General features: G+C 42.3%; 1 protein-coding gene across 2 annotated transcripts in view; it reads right to left on the reverse strand.

Annotated features, from left to right (window-relative positions):
- SNX6 (sorting nexin 6) overlaps positions 1 to 13,403 on the reverse strand; it is a 54,026-nt gene that overhangs the window by 9,125 nt on the left and 31,498 nt on the right. For both annotated transcript variants that reach the window (XM_048484915.1, XM_048484914.1), the window contains 5 exons: positions 11,848 to 11,969; positions 5,434 to 5,557; positions 3,838 to 3,933; positions 2,600 to 2,705; positions 938 to 1,013 (listed from right to left, as the gene is read on the reverse strand). In XM_048484915.1, coding sequence (XP_048340872.1) covers positions 938 to 1,013; positions 2,600 to 2,705; positions 3,838 to 3,933; positions 5,434 to 5,557; positions 11,848 to 11,969 — 524 coding nt within the window. The remainder of the gene's footprint in view (positions 1 to 937; positions 1,014 to 2,599; positions 2,706 to 3,837; positions 3,934 to 5,433; positions 5,558 to 11,847; positions 11,970 to 13,403) is intronic.

Raw genomic sequence — 13,403 nt, forward strand, 5'->3', positions numbered from 1 at the left:
ATTAAAGACACCAGGCTAAAAGACAAAGATGCCTCTTCCTCTATTTTCTTTGATACGACAGGCAATCACTGACCATTAACGTGATTCAAATGTTAAATGCCATGACAGAGTCTGGGCCCTTCAACTCAAATTTTCCCATTGTCCCCAAAATTCCCATTGAATATATAACTCATCTTCATGTCTCCAGTTTTGTAATTCTGAATTATAATTCAATCAAAAACTTCCCTTCTTGTTGTCTTTCCCTGGAGCCGCTTGGTCAATTCTACAGTTTTCTCCAGATTAGTTGCCCAACTTTCAAGTATTCCTTTATTCTCTTCTGTCATGATCTTTTGTTTCCTGAAAATAACCCATTTTATGCCATGGGCCAAAAACAGTATAACTTCCCTAACTTTAGAACCAGCAATTGGAGTCTAAGCCTGGATACCAACAGAACTGCAACAGAGACTCCCAACGTTCAATGGGTCCCATCTTCTTGCATCTGATTGCTTCATAGAATAGGACAGATAATATTTGCTCTCCCTCTTCATCTATTCCCACTCACCATCACCACTACCCCGATTTTCCAAATCACACCTGCACCCTACAGAAAGGTGGCACTTTGCTTCCACCACCCCCCATCATACCAAACCCTCCTTCCTTTTGAATCAGGGCTTTGTCATCTTTTTCCTACTGAAGACTTGCTACTCACAGTCATGGCTTTAGGTAAAAGGTCCCAGTTTGCTGAAACCTGCACAAACACAGAAGCTCATCTCTCATGTTAATCTGAATAGATGTTCATGTGTTTGGGGGGGGGGGGGGGGGGCGCACATATTTTGCCAAAAAATACATTCCCATTTGAAAGAGGAATCATCAGCAGAGGAATCCACTGATATTGAGATGCAAACATTCATTATCCTGTACCGAATGATATCAGAGTTTTTTCTTTTGGAAGTCTTACTTGCATATATCTGTGGAGTCCTGCGTTCCCAATGTGTATAGTGACGAGCCAATTCTATTGCAGTCATCTGCAACATCTGGAAAATGAAACATGTGTGATTCAGTTTATTTCATTATGCTACAAGATTATTCCAAACAAACCAAAATCAAATAATATAAGAAGGTGCTGTATTCCAGACCACTGCATAGAGGCCACGGAAGTAACTGCAAGCTTGGAGCCCACAAAGAATTATGGAGGGAAAAGTACAACACAGTTTCAAAATTTATCCCATGCTAAACCTCTTTAGGATTCTTTAAATGTTCAGAGGCAGATTTCTTATCCACTCCTTTCCTTCTCCAACTCATGGTCAACTGCTTTTAACATTCCATCCCTTTGTGAATATTCACTTTTTTCTCTTCTAGATTAATTTACCGTCTGACTGTGAGCAGCCTAGTTTTGTCACTCTTGCCACTACAAAGGAGCCAGCCAGTTTACTATCAGATATAATCCCTGTTCAAATGTTAAAGTCAACACATGTGCAATCCATTTACAATGTAAAATGAAAATTCAAGTGTACATGGTTCAGTAATTCTCATGTTAGATCAAAGAATGCACAGCTGAAAAGCCCTAAACTAGACAGCCCAGGCTAGTTCAGCCTCTTCAGATCTCAGACACTAAGCAGACTTGGCCCTGGTTAGTGTTTGAACAGGAGCCCACCAAGGAAGTCCAGAATCACAACGCAGAGGCAGACAATGGAAAACCACCTCTGAACGTCTCTTGCCTTGAAAATCTACAAGGTTGCTGTAAGTCTGTTGCAACTTGAGGCAGCAGCACCACCACCACCACCACCACAGCTGAACATGTCATTTAAATCCCACATCTGTCCAGGCATTAGTCCCTGATTTTATTTGTGAAGTGAACATGCATTGGCTCTTTCTTATGAACAGGTATACACATATACAGGAACATTGTGTGTGTGTTCTCGCTGTAACACGGGGATAGGGCTACGGTACAATGTCATAATAAATTAATGGAATTTAGTTGAAAGCCCACCCCTTCGTTTTCATATAATCAACCCTGCCTTTTTAAAGTTCACATTTCTATCGCTCTCAAGGTTTGAAAAGCAGGACAGCTGGTACCCGCTGAAGGCCAGAATCCAGCCACCCATTCTCTCTCTCTCAGTCAGTCAGTCTCTCTCACACACATACACAGAGAGACAGACACACAGGAGAGGGGGGCAGAGGAAAGAATGGGACCTCTATGGACTTACTGCTTAACCCAGTCTAATGCTTGGATCCATACAGTCAGTGCTTTCATGAATGTGGAATACAACTTTCTCACCTCTACCTTCCTGCAGCAACCCCAAATTGGAAGGGAGGAATTTTGGATTGCATCTGGAAACAGGAGATGAGAAAGCTGTGCTCTTTCTATCATCAAAAACACTCCAGTGGATTAAAGCCAGATTTGTTTACCCCTTCTCAAAGATGGCTTTTTGTTGTCCCACATTGTCCCTAACCTTGGCAAAAAATATTCTAAACTTGCCAAATGTTAGAACAATGTACAAATTAAGCAAATTTATACAAAAAATGCCTGATCAATTTCCACCATTTACATCAAGGACAGAATTTGGGTCTATCTTTTTATATACACACTTTATCTTGTATGCCCACTCAGCCAACTTACTTTTGTGAGATCTTGTCATTTTATCAGATTTGATAGAGGAATCTTTCACACGGTTGTGGTACTCAACAAGGAATGTTCTTTCATGTTCAAAGAAGTCATCTACATCCTATATGACAAAACAGTCTTTTTTCAGGGAGGTAGCTGAGCTGCTAATCCAGCCAAATAACTACTTCCTAAAGTGAACAATTGGAACATGCCCAAGACAGAAAAAGAAACAGTGTGGTCTTACTGCAGCTACGTGTGCTGCTCTCTAAGCCAAAAGTCAAGCAAGGCAACATATTCTACAGTAGACTGGTGAGATTCAAGCCCAGCAGCAATTTAGGGATTAACAAGATTTTTGGGGTATGAACTCTGAATGCCAATGCTCGGAAGCAACATCAGGAGTAGGGCTAGGGCTCGATGGCCTGTCATTGAAGCTCCAGAGGAACTGGTTGGCTACTGTGTCAGAACAGATGCTGGACTAGATAGATCACAGGTCTGATCCAATGAGGTTCTTGTGTTCTTAAAAGTCTAAAGAAAATCTTTTTCAAAACCAGGATCCAAACTGCTTCATAAGTAAGCTTTCGTGAAAGGCTGGACAGGGAAAGGGCAGACAGCAACCCCCGAGTGATATTTTATACATAGCTATTTCGAACCCAGTCAACATGGGTTTTTCAGTACGTAAAGCCTCCAAAATCTGGTTCTAATAAAGAGCATTTGATACTACAGTGATTTTGGATTGGTTTGATTTGTAAGAACATGAAATTTTAGTACCCCATGTAAAGTAAGACTGAACTGAGCCATAAAGCTATAAAATCAGGCTAAGTCTGCATTTTCTCAGGAGAGTTTCAGAAATCCACTATTACCAGAAGGTACAGGTATAGAGTAGTATTCCCCATGCCAATTTATATGTTTGCCTGCTGCAAGCTATATTTTATAGTTCAGCTATGGGTACTATCAAAAACAGATTTCAGCAATACCCAACATGGCACATCTTGCTCCTGGCTACTAATGGCCCTTCAAGGCACTAACCCACTGGAAGCCTTCCTAATAAGTTAAAAGATCAATCTGCCCCAACCATCCTTGCATAGCGTCATTCTTTTAAGGTATTCAAGCTTGGATTTTTACGGCTGTTGTTTAAATATTACAAACTACTGGAGCTGGTTTGTTGGTACATTGCGCTCACATTCATACTTCTGTAGAAAATCACAGACATGATATAACTTCAAGGACAGTACTAGAAACAGCTTAAAAATCACCTTTACTCCTGAAACAATGACACCGTCAGCGGACTTAACCATGTTTTTAAAAAAGTCTTCTAGTTTCTCTTTCTTGTTTTTTCCACGGACACTCAACTGAAATTCAGAAAAGCACTAAATTAGATTTTCTTGATTAGAGTTAGCAATTTTCAAAAAAACCCAGGTTGGGGGAAATAACACAGGGCAGAGTCATTTTGGGGGTGGGATCTGTGCAAAGTTGCCCCCCCAAAACAGGTTTTTAACGTCTTACACCCATGTTTATTGGCCCATGCAGAAGGGGCCTTTAAAGCTCATACCCAAAATGTTATGGTGCTGCAGCGATTCTCGGCACCTACAGCTATTTGCTGAAGGTTTCCCCAGGTCGTATGTTCTGCAGGCTCCAAAAAGTAAATGGTTGTAGTCAGGTCATCCTGCCAATTCCAGCAATATTTGGTTTTGCCTTTTTTGAATTCTCAATGAGCTGTCTTTGAGGACACACAGGCATGATATGAAAATTGGAATGGATTCTGAAATCTTGTCTGCATGTCTTCGAAGACAGGTCATTGGAATTTTTTTTAAAGAAAAACTATATATTGCTGGCATTGGCAGGACAAGCTGAGTACAACCATGTACTTTTCTGCTGAAAAGGCACCCAGCAGAGAAAATGTAGAGAAAATGTCTCAGGGAAGCCTTCAGTAAATAGCTGTAGGCACGAAGAACACCTATAGCACCATAAAATCTCGGGACAAGGGGCAGAGGAAAATGACAGGACAGCTTTAACAGCTGGGTGGGAAAAATAAGACATCTCCTCAGCTCCTGAGCTCTGCACAGCAAGAGGAGACGACCTGCAGATGACTTGGGGGAAAAGGGTTGGTAGTTTTGTGTCCTCAAAATAGGGTGGATCAATCTGAAATAAGCTTGAAACATTTTGGTGAAAAAGCTGTGCTGAGTTTTTTTCCAAGACACCTTTTTTTTCCATTCTCAGGGCACCTTATTTGTGCTGTGCATGATCAGCCATTGATATAATTGTCATAGTAATTTGTGGCTTAAAAATAAAAGTTTTATCTTAGGTCTGCTGCCATAATGAAATTATTCCAATTTTTAAAGAAGTTGCCCACTTCTCTGGAATGCAGGGGTGCCATGGGGAACAGTGCTCAGAACAGCCACATGTGGCTCCTAAGTCACAGAGTATCACTGCTCTAGATACTTCAGATTCTAGGAGCCAAGATGTATTAAAGTCCTGAGGTATCCTTAAAAAACTCTGGATGCTCTGGGCTTGGGAATATCCTGAGCACTGCTCCCCATGGCACCCCTGTATTCCAGAGAAGTGAACATGAATTAAAAGTGAATATGAATCAAAATCAGAAAAGTGCAAATTGCAATTCTGCAGTAGCAGTAAGTCACGATAAGGAATTGTACCCAAGAATATGGAGAATAAAGCAAAATCCATTGATATGTAATACTGTTTTGAAGAGAAGAGCCAATTTATATCCCCACAGAAGGACAAGAATGTTTGTCAAGAATGGATGATCCATTCAATTCAATAACATTTGCATACATTCATCAATAGTATGAATACAGCTCTGGAGGACTGCTTATACACATTTTAGTACTCACATCCTGGTTATATTCCAAGAAAACATGGAAATTTAAGTCCTTTCTCAGAATAGGATGTGCTGCTACACGACACAAGAAAACTTCATGCATGGCTACTGTCTTCTTGAATATTGCCAAATACTCACTATGGAGAAAATAAAAAGCACAGTTATATCAATTGTGCATTTATATTAGAAGAGCAATGCATTTAAATTAGAAACCTGCAAACAAAGGATTGGGGGGTTAGTTAATATCATTACCCAGCCTGAAACCCACTGATGTTTGGCAGAGTCTCCTTAGAGTTGCCAGAATTCTACTTTAACTACAGCATTGTAACCATATGGTCTAGGTTCCAGACCAAGCCATCCTAAGTTCTTGGTCCCCACAATCTCCACTGCTTGCCTGTCAGTATTGTACATCCCTTCAGCCTTTAGGCTCCATGTGTCATTTTTGCCCCAGTTCTACTCTTAACTGTAAATTTATTTATTTTATCCCACATTTCTCCACAAGCAGACTCAAGATAGGCATCCTCTTCATCCTCTTCTCACCTTCCACTGTTTGGTACAAAGTCCCCTACAACTTCTATTTGCATATTCCCCATTTTTGTTATGCCACTTCCTCCCTCCTCAATGCCACCTCTGTCTGAGCCTCTCTCCACACAGTGCTCCACCTCTCCTGATTTTAAGAACTGAGCAAGTCCTTCAGAGCACCCCCCCCCCAAAAAAATCAGACACTTCTTTACCTCACTTGCCTGCCTCCTTTATTCTTGGGAGTCTTATTTGCTACCTACCCTTCTTCCTTCAGGCTTCTCCTTATCCATCACTGATTCTACATCATTCTTTCAGCCTTCTTGCCTTGGTCCTTTAGTTTCTATACCATCCAGGATTTCTTCCCAGGCCTCAACCTATCCCCTTGTGACATTATAATCTCAGCCAATATAACAGCTTTCCTTTCCTTCACTGAACTGTGAGTTTTTTAGTACTCTGGGCAACTGAACATTCCATGCCCTCACACTACTTCATCTGAAGTCAAGATGTTTTACAAGAAGGACAACACACCAACGTTACTGATATTAGTACTACCATCCTTATAAACCACAGCATGTGGAGTGCACATCAGTTTGAGTGAGACCATAGAGGAAGACCATAGAGGAAGCAACCAAAGAGTGATTTATGATCAAATGCTTTCCTCAGGAAAGCAGGTTAAGTATACAGAAGTCAACAGGTTAAGTATACAGAAGTCAACAAGAGAAGGAAGGAACTGAAGTTACCAGTCTCCCACATAAAATTGTCACTGGCACAGCTGATGTGCCTAGGCTTTCTAATCAGACTAGAAAGACAGGAAATCAACCATGAGTTAAGTCAATCCAATAAACTTGATCTAATTTTTTTTTAAATTAATAAATTAATAAGGACATATTTGACAGATAGCACGTGCAGATAGCTCCAGGGGGGCACTGACTAAAAGCTTAATATTTAAATATCTAAACAAATCAGATATGAAGGCAGAAAGCCAGCAGGGGGATGGGGGCTTTCCAGTGTTTTGCACTGAGTGTCACATGTATGACTATCTGCCACTAGGACAGAAGTCGTGGGTGTGCCCTCACTGCAATAAGCTCCTGGCACTCAAGGAACGTGTGCGTTCTCTGGAAGCCAAGGATGGCAGAACCTGGAGGAAGCTGAAAGAGGCAGAGAGAGGTGACAGATAAGGCTTTCAGGGACTCCTAACAGCCCGGGTCCCCACTCCTCAAGGTGGAGCATCTCTTCAGATGCTCATGGAGGAAATGTAGAAGGGGTCTTGGGGACGGAGGGGTGCCAGTTCCCTGAGGCGGGGGAGAGATGCTGCCTCCCTTTAGATGGGATCCCTTCCTCAACTGGTGGATCAGCCATCCCTCCTCGCGACTCGGAGGATACTCTGCAGGAGGTGGGGGGCTCCTGTGAGTGGGTGATTCGATCATTAGAAATGTAGAGAGTTGGGTTTGTGGAGGAGGCGTGATGACCGCAGCATGGTGACTTACTGCCTTGCCTGAGGTGCAGAAGGTTGCGGATGTCACGCTTTGCTCCTAGGATAGGCTTTTAAGTGACAGTGCTGGGAGTGGAGCTCAGCAGTTGCGGTCCCAGCGATTGGGCTTTCCAAGCGATTCATTACTGTTCTAGGAAATGTAGCCGGGAGGAGTCTCTAGGAAAGCTAAATTTAGGCTGCTAGGAAACAGGATTTGAAGTCCAGGGACTCTCCCAAGGTGGCATTTCCTCAGAAATGCTAACCTCGGTTCCACGCCAAGCAGGGCTTTGGAGCTATAGGGCAAAGCTGAGGAGGATACAGGTCGTCTCAATGCGTGGATGAGAAGGTGGTGTAAGGCAAGTGAGGGTTTCAGATTTTGCTCCAGGAACTGGGGAACCTTTTTGGGACAAAGGCAGGTCCTGTACAAACGTGGACGGGCTTCACATCTTAACCAAAGGGGAACCAGGAGGCTGCTGGCGCATCAACATTAAAAAAAGGTGGCAGAACAGCTTTTTAAACTGATCACTGGGGGAAAGCCTGACAGGGAGCTGAGGTGACTCTCAGTTCGGAATACAAGCATTCTATGGGGATGCAGATAGAGAGGGAGGTTTTTCTAAAATCAACCCACATACAAAGCTTTAGGGAACATAGCAATGTGCATGTGACCAAGCTGGATGAGTGTCTGCAAAAGGAACTTGAGGGTAAAGCACATAAAATCCTGGTGGGCTAAGGGATTAAGAGATTAGGGTATACAGGAGTGTCTCTATGCTAATAGTAGAAGCAATCTTCGACCTAAAATGGGGGAGCTTAGAGCACAGAGTTTGAAGCTGGGAGGACTCTTTGATATAGTGGGCAATTACATAGAGACACTGGTGGAAATCGAGGAGGAAAACCAGTGGGATGCTGCTATATACCCAGGCTACAGGCTCCTTATAGGGAAGATGATAGGACATGGGCGATTGGGGAGTGGAGTTGTCCCCCCTTTACATCAAAGAGAGCATAGTATCACATAAAATAGATACAATGCAGGGGGAGCTGGTTCCCCTACAGGAGAATCACTAGTGGATATCAATACCCAGGTGCTTGAAGGGACAGTTTAAGTGTATTAGGAATATATTATACGTCCCCCCTGACCAAAGTGCACAAGAGGATCTCCTGAGGATGGGAAAAAGAAATTAGAGAGGCCAACAAAGAAACACAAAATGTAGGTGGTAATGGGTGATTTTAACTATCCCCATATAAATCTGGAAAGAATGCGTATGTTCAGGTGGTCATAGGCGGAGAGAGCATTCCTGGATATAAGCTAAAATGACTGTGGCTTAGGGAGCAGATGGTTGTGGAAACCAACCAGGGGAGAGCGGTGGATCCTAGTATCCTAATTCTATGTGGGGACCTGCAGGATTCCTGAAAGTGCAGGAAGTCACAGTGCTTGTTGGAGCCGGAGCAGGGAACAGCGAAATTTCACAATGCTGCTGCTCACAGAGCTCAGTATCTCCAGGCATTGCTTTTAACAGAGTGGCAAATCTACTAATGTAAAGTTACAATTACTCGCCTCTCAGAAAGAGGAAATTCTCTCAAGAGATGAGGGGGATAGTGCTTGCAGGAAAGCTGAGAGAAAGGGAGGAGAAAATGCTAAGAGAGTCAAAACTGTCCAGGGATGCTTTGGGAGGTTATTTAAAAACACAGGTAATAAAAGCTCAGCTGGAATGTGGGTTCCACAGGTTAGGAAGAAGGCAAAGTACCCTTGGATCACATATAATAACTTATGCTGTCCTTGCAGAATATATTAAATTATTTAAAAACACAGTTACAAAAGCTCAGCTGGAAATGTGTTCTGCAGGTTAGGAAGGGCAGTTGCCAAAATTTCTTAAAGTCCAAAAAGAAAGGCACCATGGTTAACAAGAGAGGTTGAGGGAAATCTTTATCAGAAAAAAGAAAATGTTCTTTTAGAAATGGAAGTCCAGTTCTGGCCTGATGAAGAAATATGAGAGGGAACCATTAAGAATGGTGGCAAAAGATGAAGCCATAGAGTTAGCTGTAAGGGAGGCAAAAGGATTTCATGAGGGAATGCATGGCTACTGTAACATCAAGACCAGCAACAAACAGTCTCTTCAAGTACAATCAAAAGCAGCAGAGAGCCAAGCAAGGGCAAGCAGTAGACCCAAGTTAGATTGACACAAAAGGAACAAAGGGGTGTGCTAGCAAAGATGGCAGGGAGATTGCAGGAGAGAGCTGAAATGAATTCTTTGTGCATCTCTCTTCGACCCAAGAGGGAGGTGGAGGAAACATTCCTCGCACCTTGAAATCCAAGCTTCTTAGGAGAAGCTAGATCCGAGGGAACTCCAGCGAAGATAGTGGTAGACAAAGGTAAGAAGTTCTGGCAGCCATTACTGATTTCAAATCTAAAATGTTACCAAATCCCCTGGCCCTAGATTGCATTCACCCAAGAGTTCTTAAAAGAGCTCAAGCATGAAATTGGTGATCTTCTCAGTTTAAGATGCAACGTATTCCTGAAATCTGCCTCCATCCCTGTGGACTGGAAGATGTCCAATGTGACCACCAATCTTTAAGAAAGGATCTAGGGGGGACCCGGGAAATTACAGGTCAGTCAGTTTGACATCTGTTCCTGGTAAATTAGTAGAATCTATCATTAAAGATAAAATTATTAAACATGTAGAAAAGCAAGACCTGCTGAGAAAGAGTCAGCATGGCTTTTGCAGAGGCAAATCCTGTCTTACAAACTTACTAGAGTTCTTTGAGGGTGTAAACAGGCATGTGGACAGGGGTGAACCGGTGGACATTGTCTACTTGGATTTCCAAAAGGCTTTTGACAAAGTTTCTCACCAGAGACTGTTGAGAAAACTCAGCAATGAAGGAATAAGAGGGGAAGTGCTCCTATGGATTAAAAACTGGTTGAGAAACAGGAAACAAAGAGTGAGTGTAAATGGGAAGTTCTCACAATGGAGAGATGTAGGGAGTGGTGTCCCCCAAGGATCCGTTTTGGGACCAGTGCTCTTTAACCTATTCATAAATGACCTGGAAGTAGGGGTGGGTAGCGTGGTGGCCAAGTTTGCAGATGATACCAAATTATGTAGGGTGGTGAGAACCACAAAGGATTGCGAAGAGCTGCAAACGGACCTTGATAAATTAGGTGAGTGGGCTCAGAAATGGCAAATGCAGTTCAATGTAGCAAAATGTAAAGTGATGCACATAGGGGCAAAAAATCCAAACTTCACATACATGCTACAGGGGTCAGTGCTATCAGTCACAGACCAGGAAAGGGATTTAGGCGTCTTAGTGGATAGTTCCATGGGAATGTCAACTCAATGCATGGCAGCTGTAAAAAAGGCAAACTCTATGCTGGGGATCATTAGAAAAGGAATTGATAATAAAACTGCAAAGATTGTCATGCCCTTATATAAAGCAGTGGTGCGAGTGCACTTGGAGTACTGTGTCCAGTTCTGGTCGCCGCATCTCAAAAAGAATATTGAGGAGATAGAAAAAGTGCAGAGAAGGGCAACAAGGATGATTGATGGAGCACCTTCCCTATGAGGAGAGGCTGCAGCATTTGGGACTCTTTAGTTTGGAGAGGAGGCAGCTGAGGGGGGATATGATTGAAGTCTACAAAATTATGCATGGGGTAGAAAATGTTGACAGAGAGAAATTTTTCTCTCTTTCTCACAATACTAGAACCAGGGGGCATTCATTGAAAATGCTGGGGGGAAGAATTAGGACTAATAAAAGGAAACACTTCTTCACGCAACGTGTGATTGGTGTTTGGAATATGCTTCCACAGGAGGTGGTGATGGCCACTAACCTGGATAGCTTTAAAAGGGGCTTGGACAGATTTATGGAGGAGAAGTCGATTTATGGCTACCAATCTTGATCCTCCTTAATCTGAGATTGCAAATGCCTTAGCAGACCAGGTGATCGGGAGCAACAGCCGCAGAAGGCCATTGCGTTCACATCTTACATGTGAGCTCCCAAAGGCACCTGGTGGGCCACTGCAAGTAGCAGAGAGCTGGACTAGATGGACTTTGGTCTGATCCAGCTGGCTTGTTCTTATGTTCTTATGTTCTTATGGGACTATTTAGGCTGAGAGGTGGTGATTAATACAAGATTTCCTGAAGTGCTCACTGGATGTCTTTTGGGAATTTAGAGTCTGTCAGTCTAACCTATTTCACATGTTGTTAGAGTAACAAATTGTTTTCTTTTCTAGAGAGGAGTGGAATAAAAACGTAATAGATTCAAAACCCTCCTGCTTCCCCTTCCCACTCACCTAACTTCCTAAACATCAGATAACACTAGTTATACAGTAGTGAATGAATGCTCCAATCTGACATAACAGCAATGTGTGAAACAGATCACGTGGAAAAGCAGAAAGAACACACACAAAAGGAAAGTGTCACATAAAGTATTAAAATATGCACATACGCTTCCAATTCTTGCTTCATCTTAGTGAATTCTTCCTTGGTCATTGATCCTTCTCCTTCACCAAGCTTCTGTAATTTCTCTCTTGAGGCATCAAAATCAGGTCTGGGTGGTGCTGGTGGGATCTGTCAAATGAGTCAATCAAGATGTATTTTGGAATCTTTCCCCTCTTTTAAACAAACTGCATGTGAAGCAAAATAATATTTTGCAAAACAACTCTGCACCCTTACCAATAGGGGAGGAGGGTATTGTCTTGTGAATGATTTAGCTGGGGATTCTCCTCACCTCCTTCACTTTGCAGTTTACTTGCATAATACTTAACATAAGTGTTTCTAATTATAAGGTGTCTAAAGGGTAGTATCCAGAATTAAGTTTATTACTGCCTGCATTCCTATGTCATAAATTATCCCTGCATACTCTCTCCCTTCTCCCATTGAGCATGACTGAAGGCTTCCTGGTGTTGGAAGTATTGACAGTCCAGTTTGCTGTGAGTTCCAATTACAGGTGCCTGAACAAATTACAGTTTATTTCCTCCCCACAATCCAGGATTTATCTGTGGTTCAGATACTCAGTTTATTTATTTTATTTATTTATTTTATTGGACTTCTATACTGCCCATCCCCGAAGGGCTCTGGGCGGTGCACAACATATGAGAATACAATATAAAAGCAAGTAAACAATTAAAAGCAGCGATAAAAATTTACAAAACTGTAATTCTAATTATATAAAAGCTCAGTGGGTTAAAATGGCGTCCAGCATTCCAATAATAAAAATCCCTCCCCCTCAGAAAGGGAGGCATGGTGAGTCTCAGTTGGTAACAGGTGGCCCAGATGTCAAGGGCCTTTATGGTTTGGGAGAACACTCTTGTTTGTCAAGCACCTGTACTCAAACATTACAACTGCTACAGCTAAGAAGCCTTCAATCACATTAAACATGTGAAGGGTAATAAAGCGTGTTAAGAGGCTGTGCTTGCTCATGGATTAAGGTCAGTTGTGACATTTGAATGCAGCTACTGTTCAATGGCTAAGCCTAAAGCATACAATATACTTAGCCTGAACAAACAACAGGTTACATATAAACTGAATGATATTCTTCACTTTAATACTTTTTTTATTCAAGTTTTGTACTCTGCCTGTTGTAAGCATACCATATCTGATTCAGAACTAAGCCACAGTATGCGGATCAACAAATCCGCAAGATTGAGCTAGGGACAAATGGGATTTATCTGCAAACCTGAAGAAATTCCCAAAATTCCAGTAAAATCTAAAATGAAAAAAAAAACATTGGGAATTAAAACTTCCCAAAATAATACAAACTATGCCAGTAGTTCAAGAAAAGAATGCCTACTGAGTTCTCAGTTGCTATTTTCAAGGTTGCTTAACTACTAAAACGGTATCAGAGCATTGTGAAACTTGGGTTTCTATGAAGCAAACTGATGGCAAAACAGCCCTGGATGAAGTCCAATCCACCTCCCCCGCCATGATCCCTGACAGAGGTAACTAGGGGGAAAAGGGCACTGGGGGAGGGTAGGAGCAAAGCTGAAGATATGAGAGCAGACA

This window comes from Sphaerodactylus townsendi, linkage group LG02, assembly GCF_021028975.2.
Source record: "Sphaerodactylus townsendi isolate TG3544 linkage group LG02, MPM_Stown_v2.3, whole genome shotgun sequence".
NCBI lineage: Eukaryota > Metazoa > Chordata > Lepidosauria > Squamata > Sphaerodactylidae > Sphaerodactylus > Sphaerodactylus townsendi.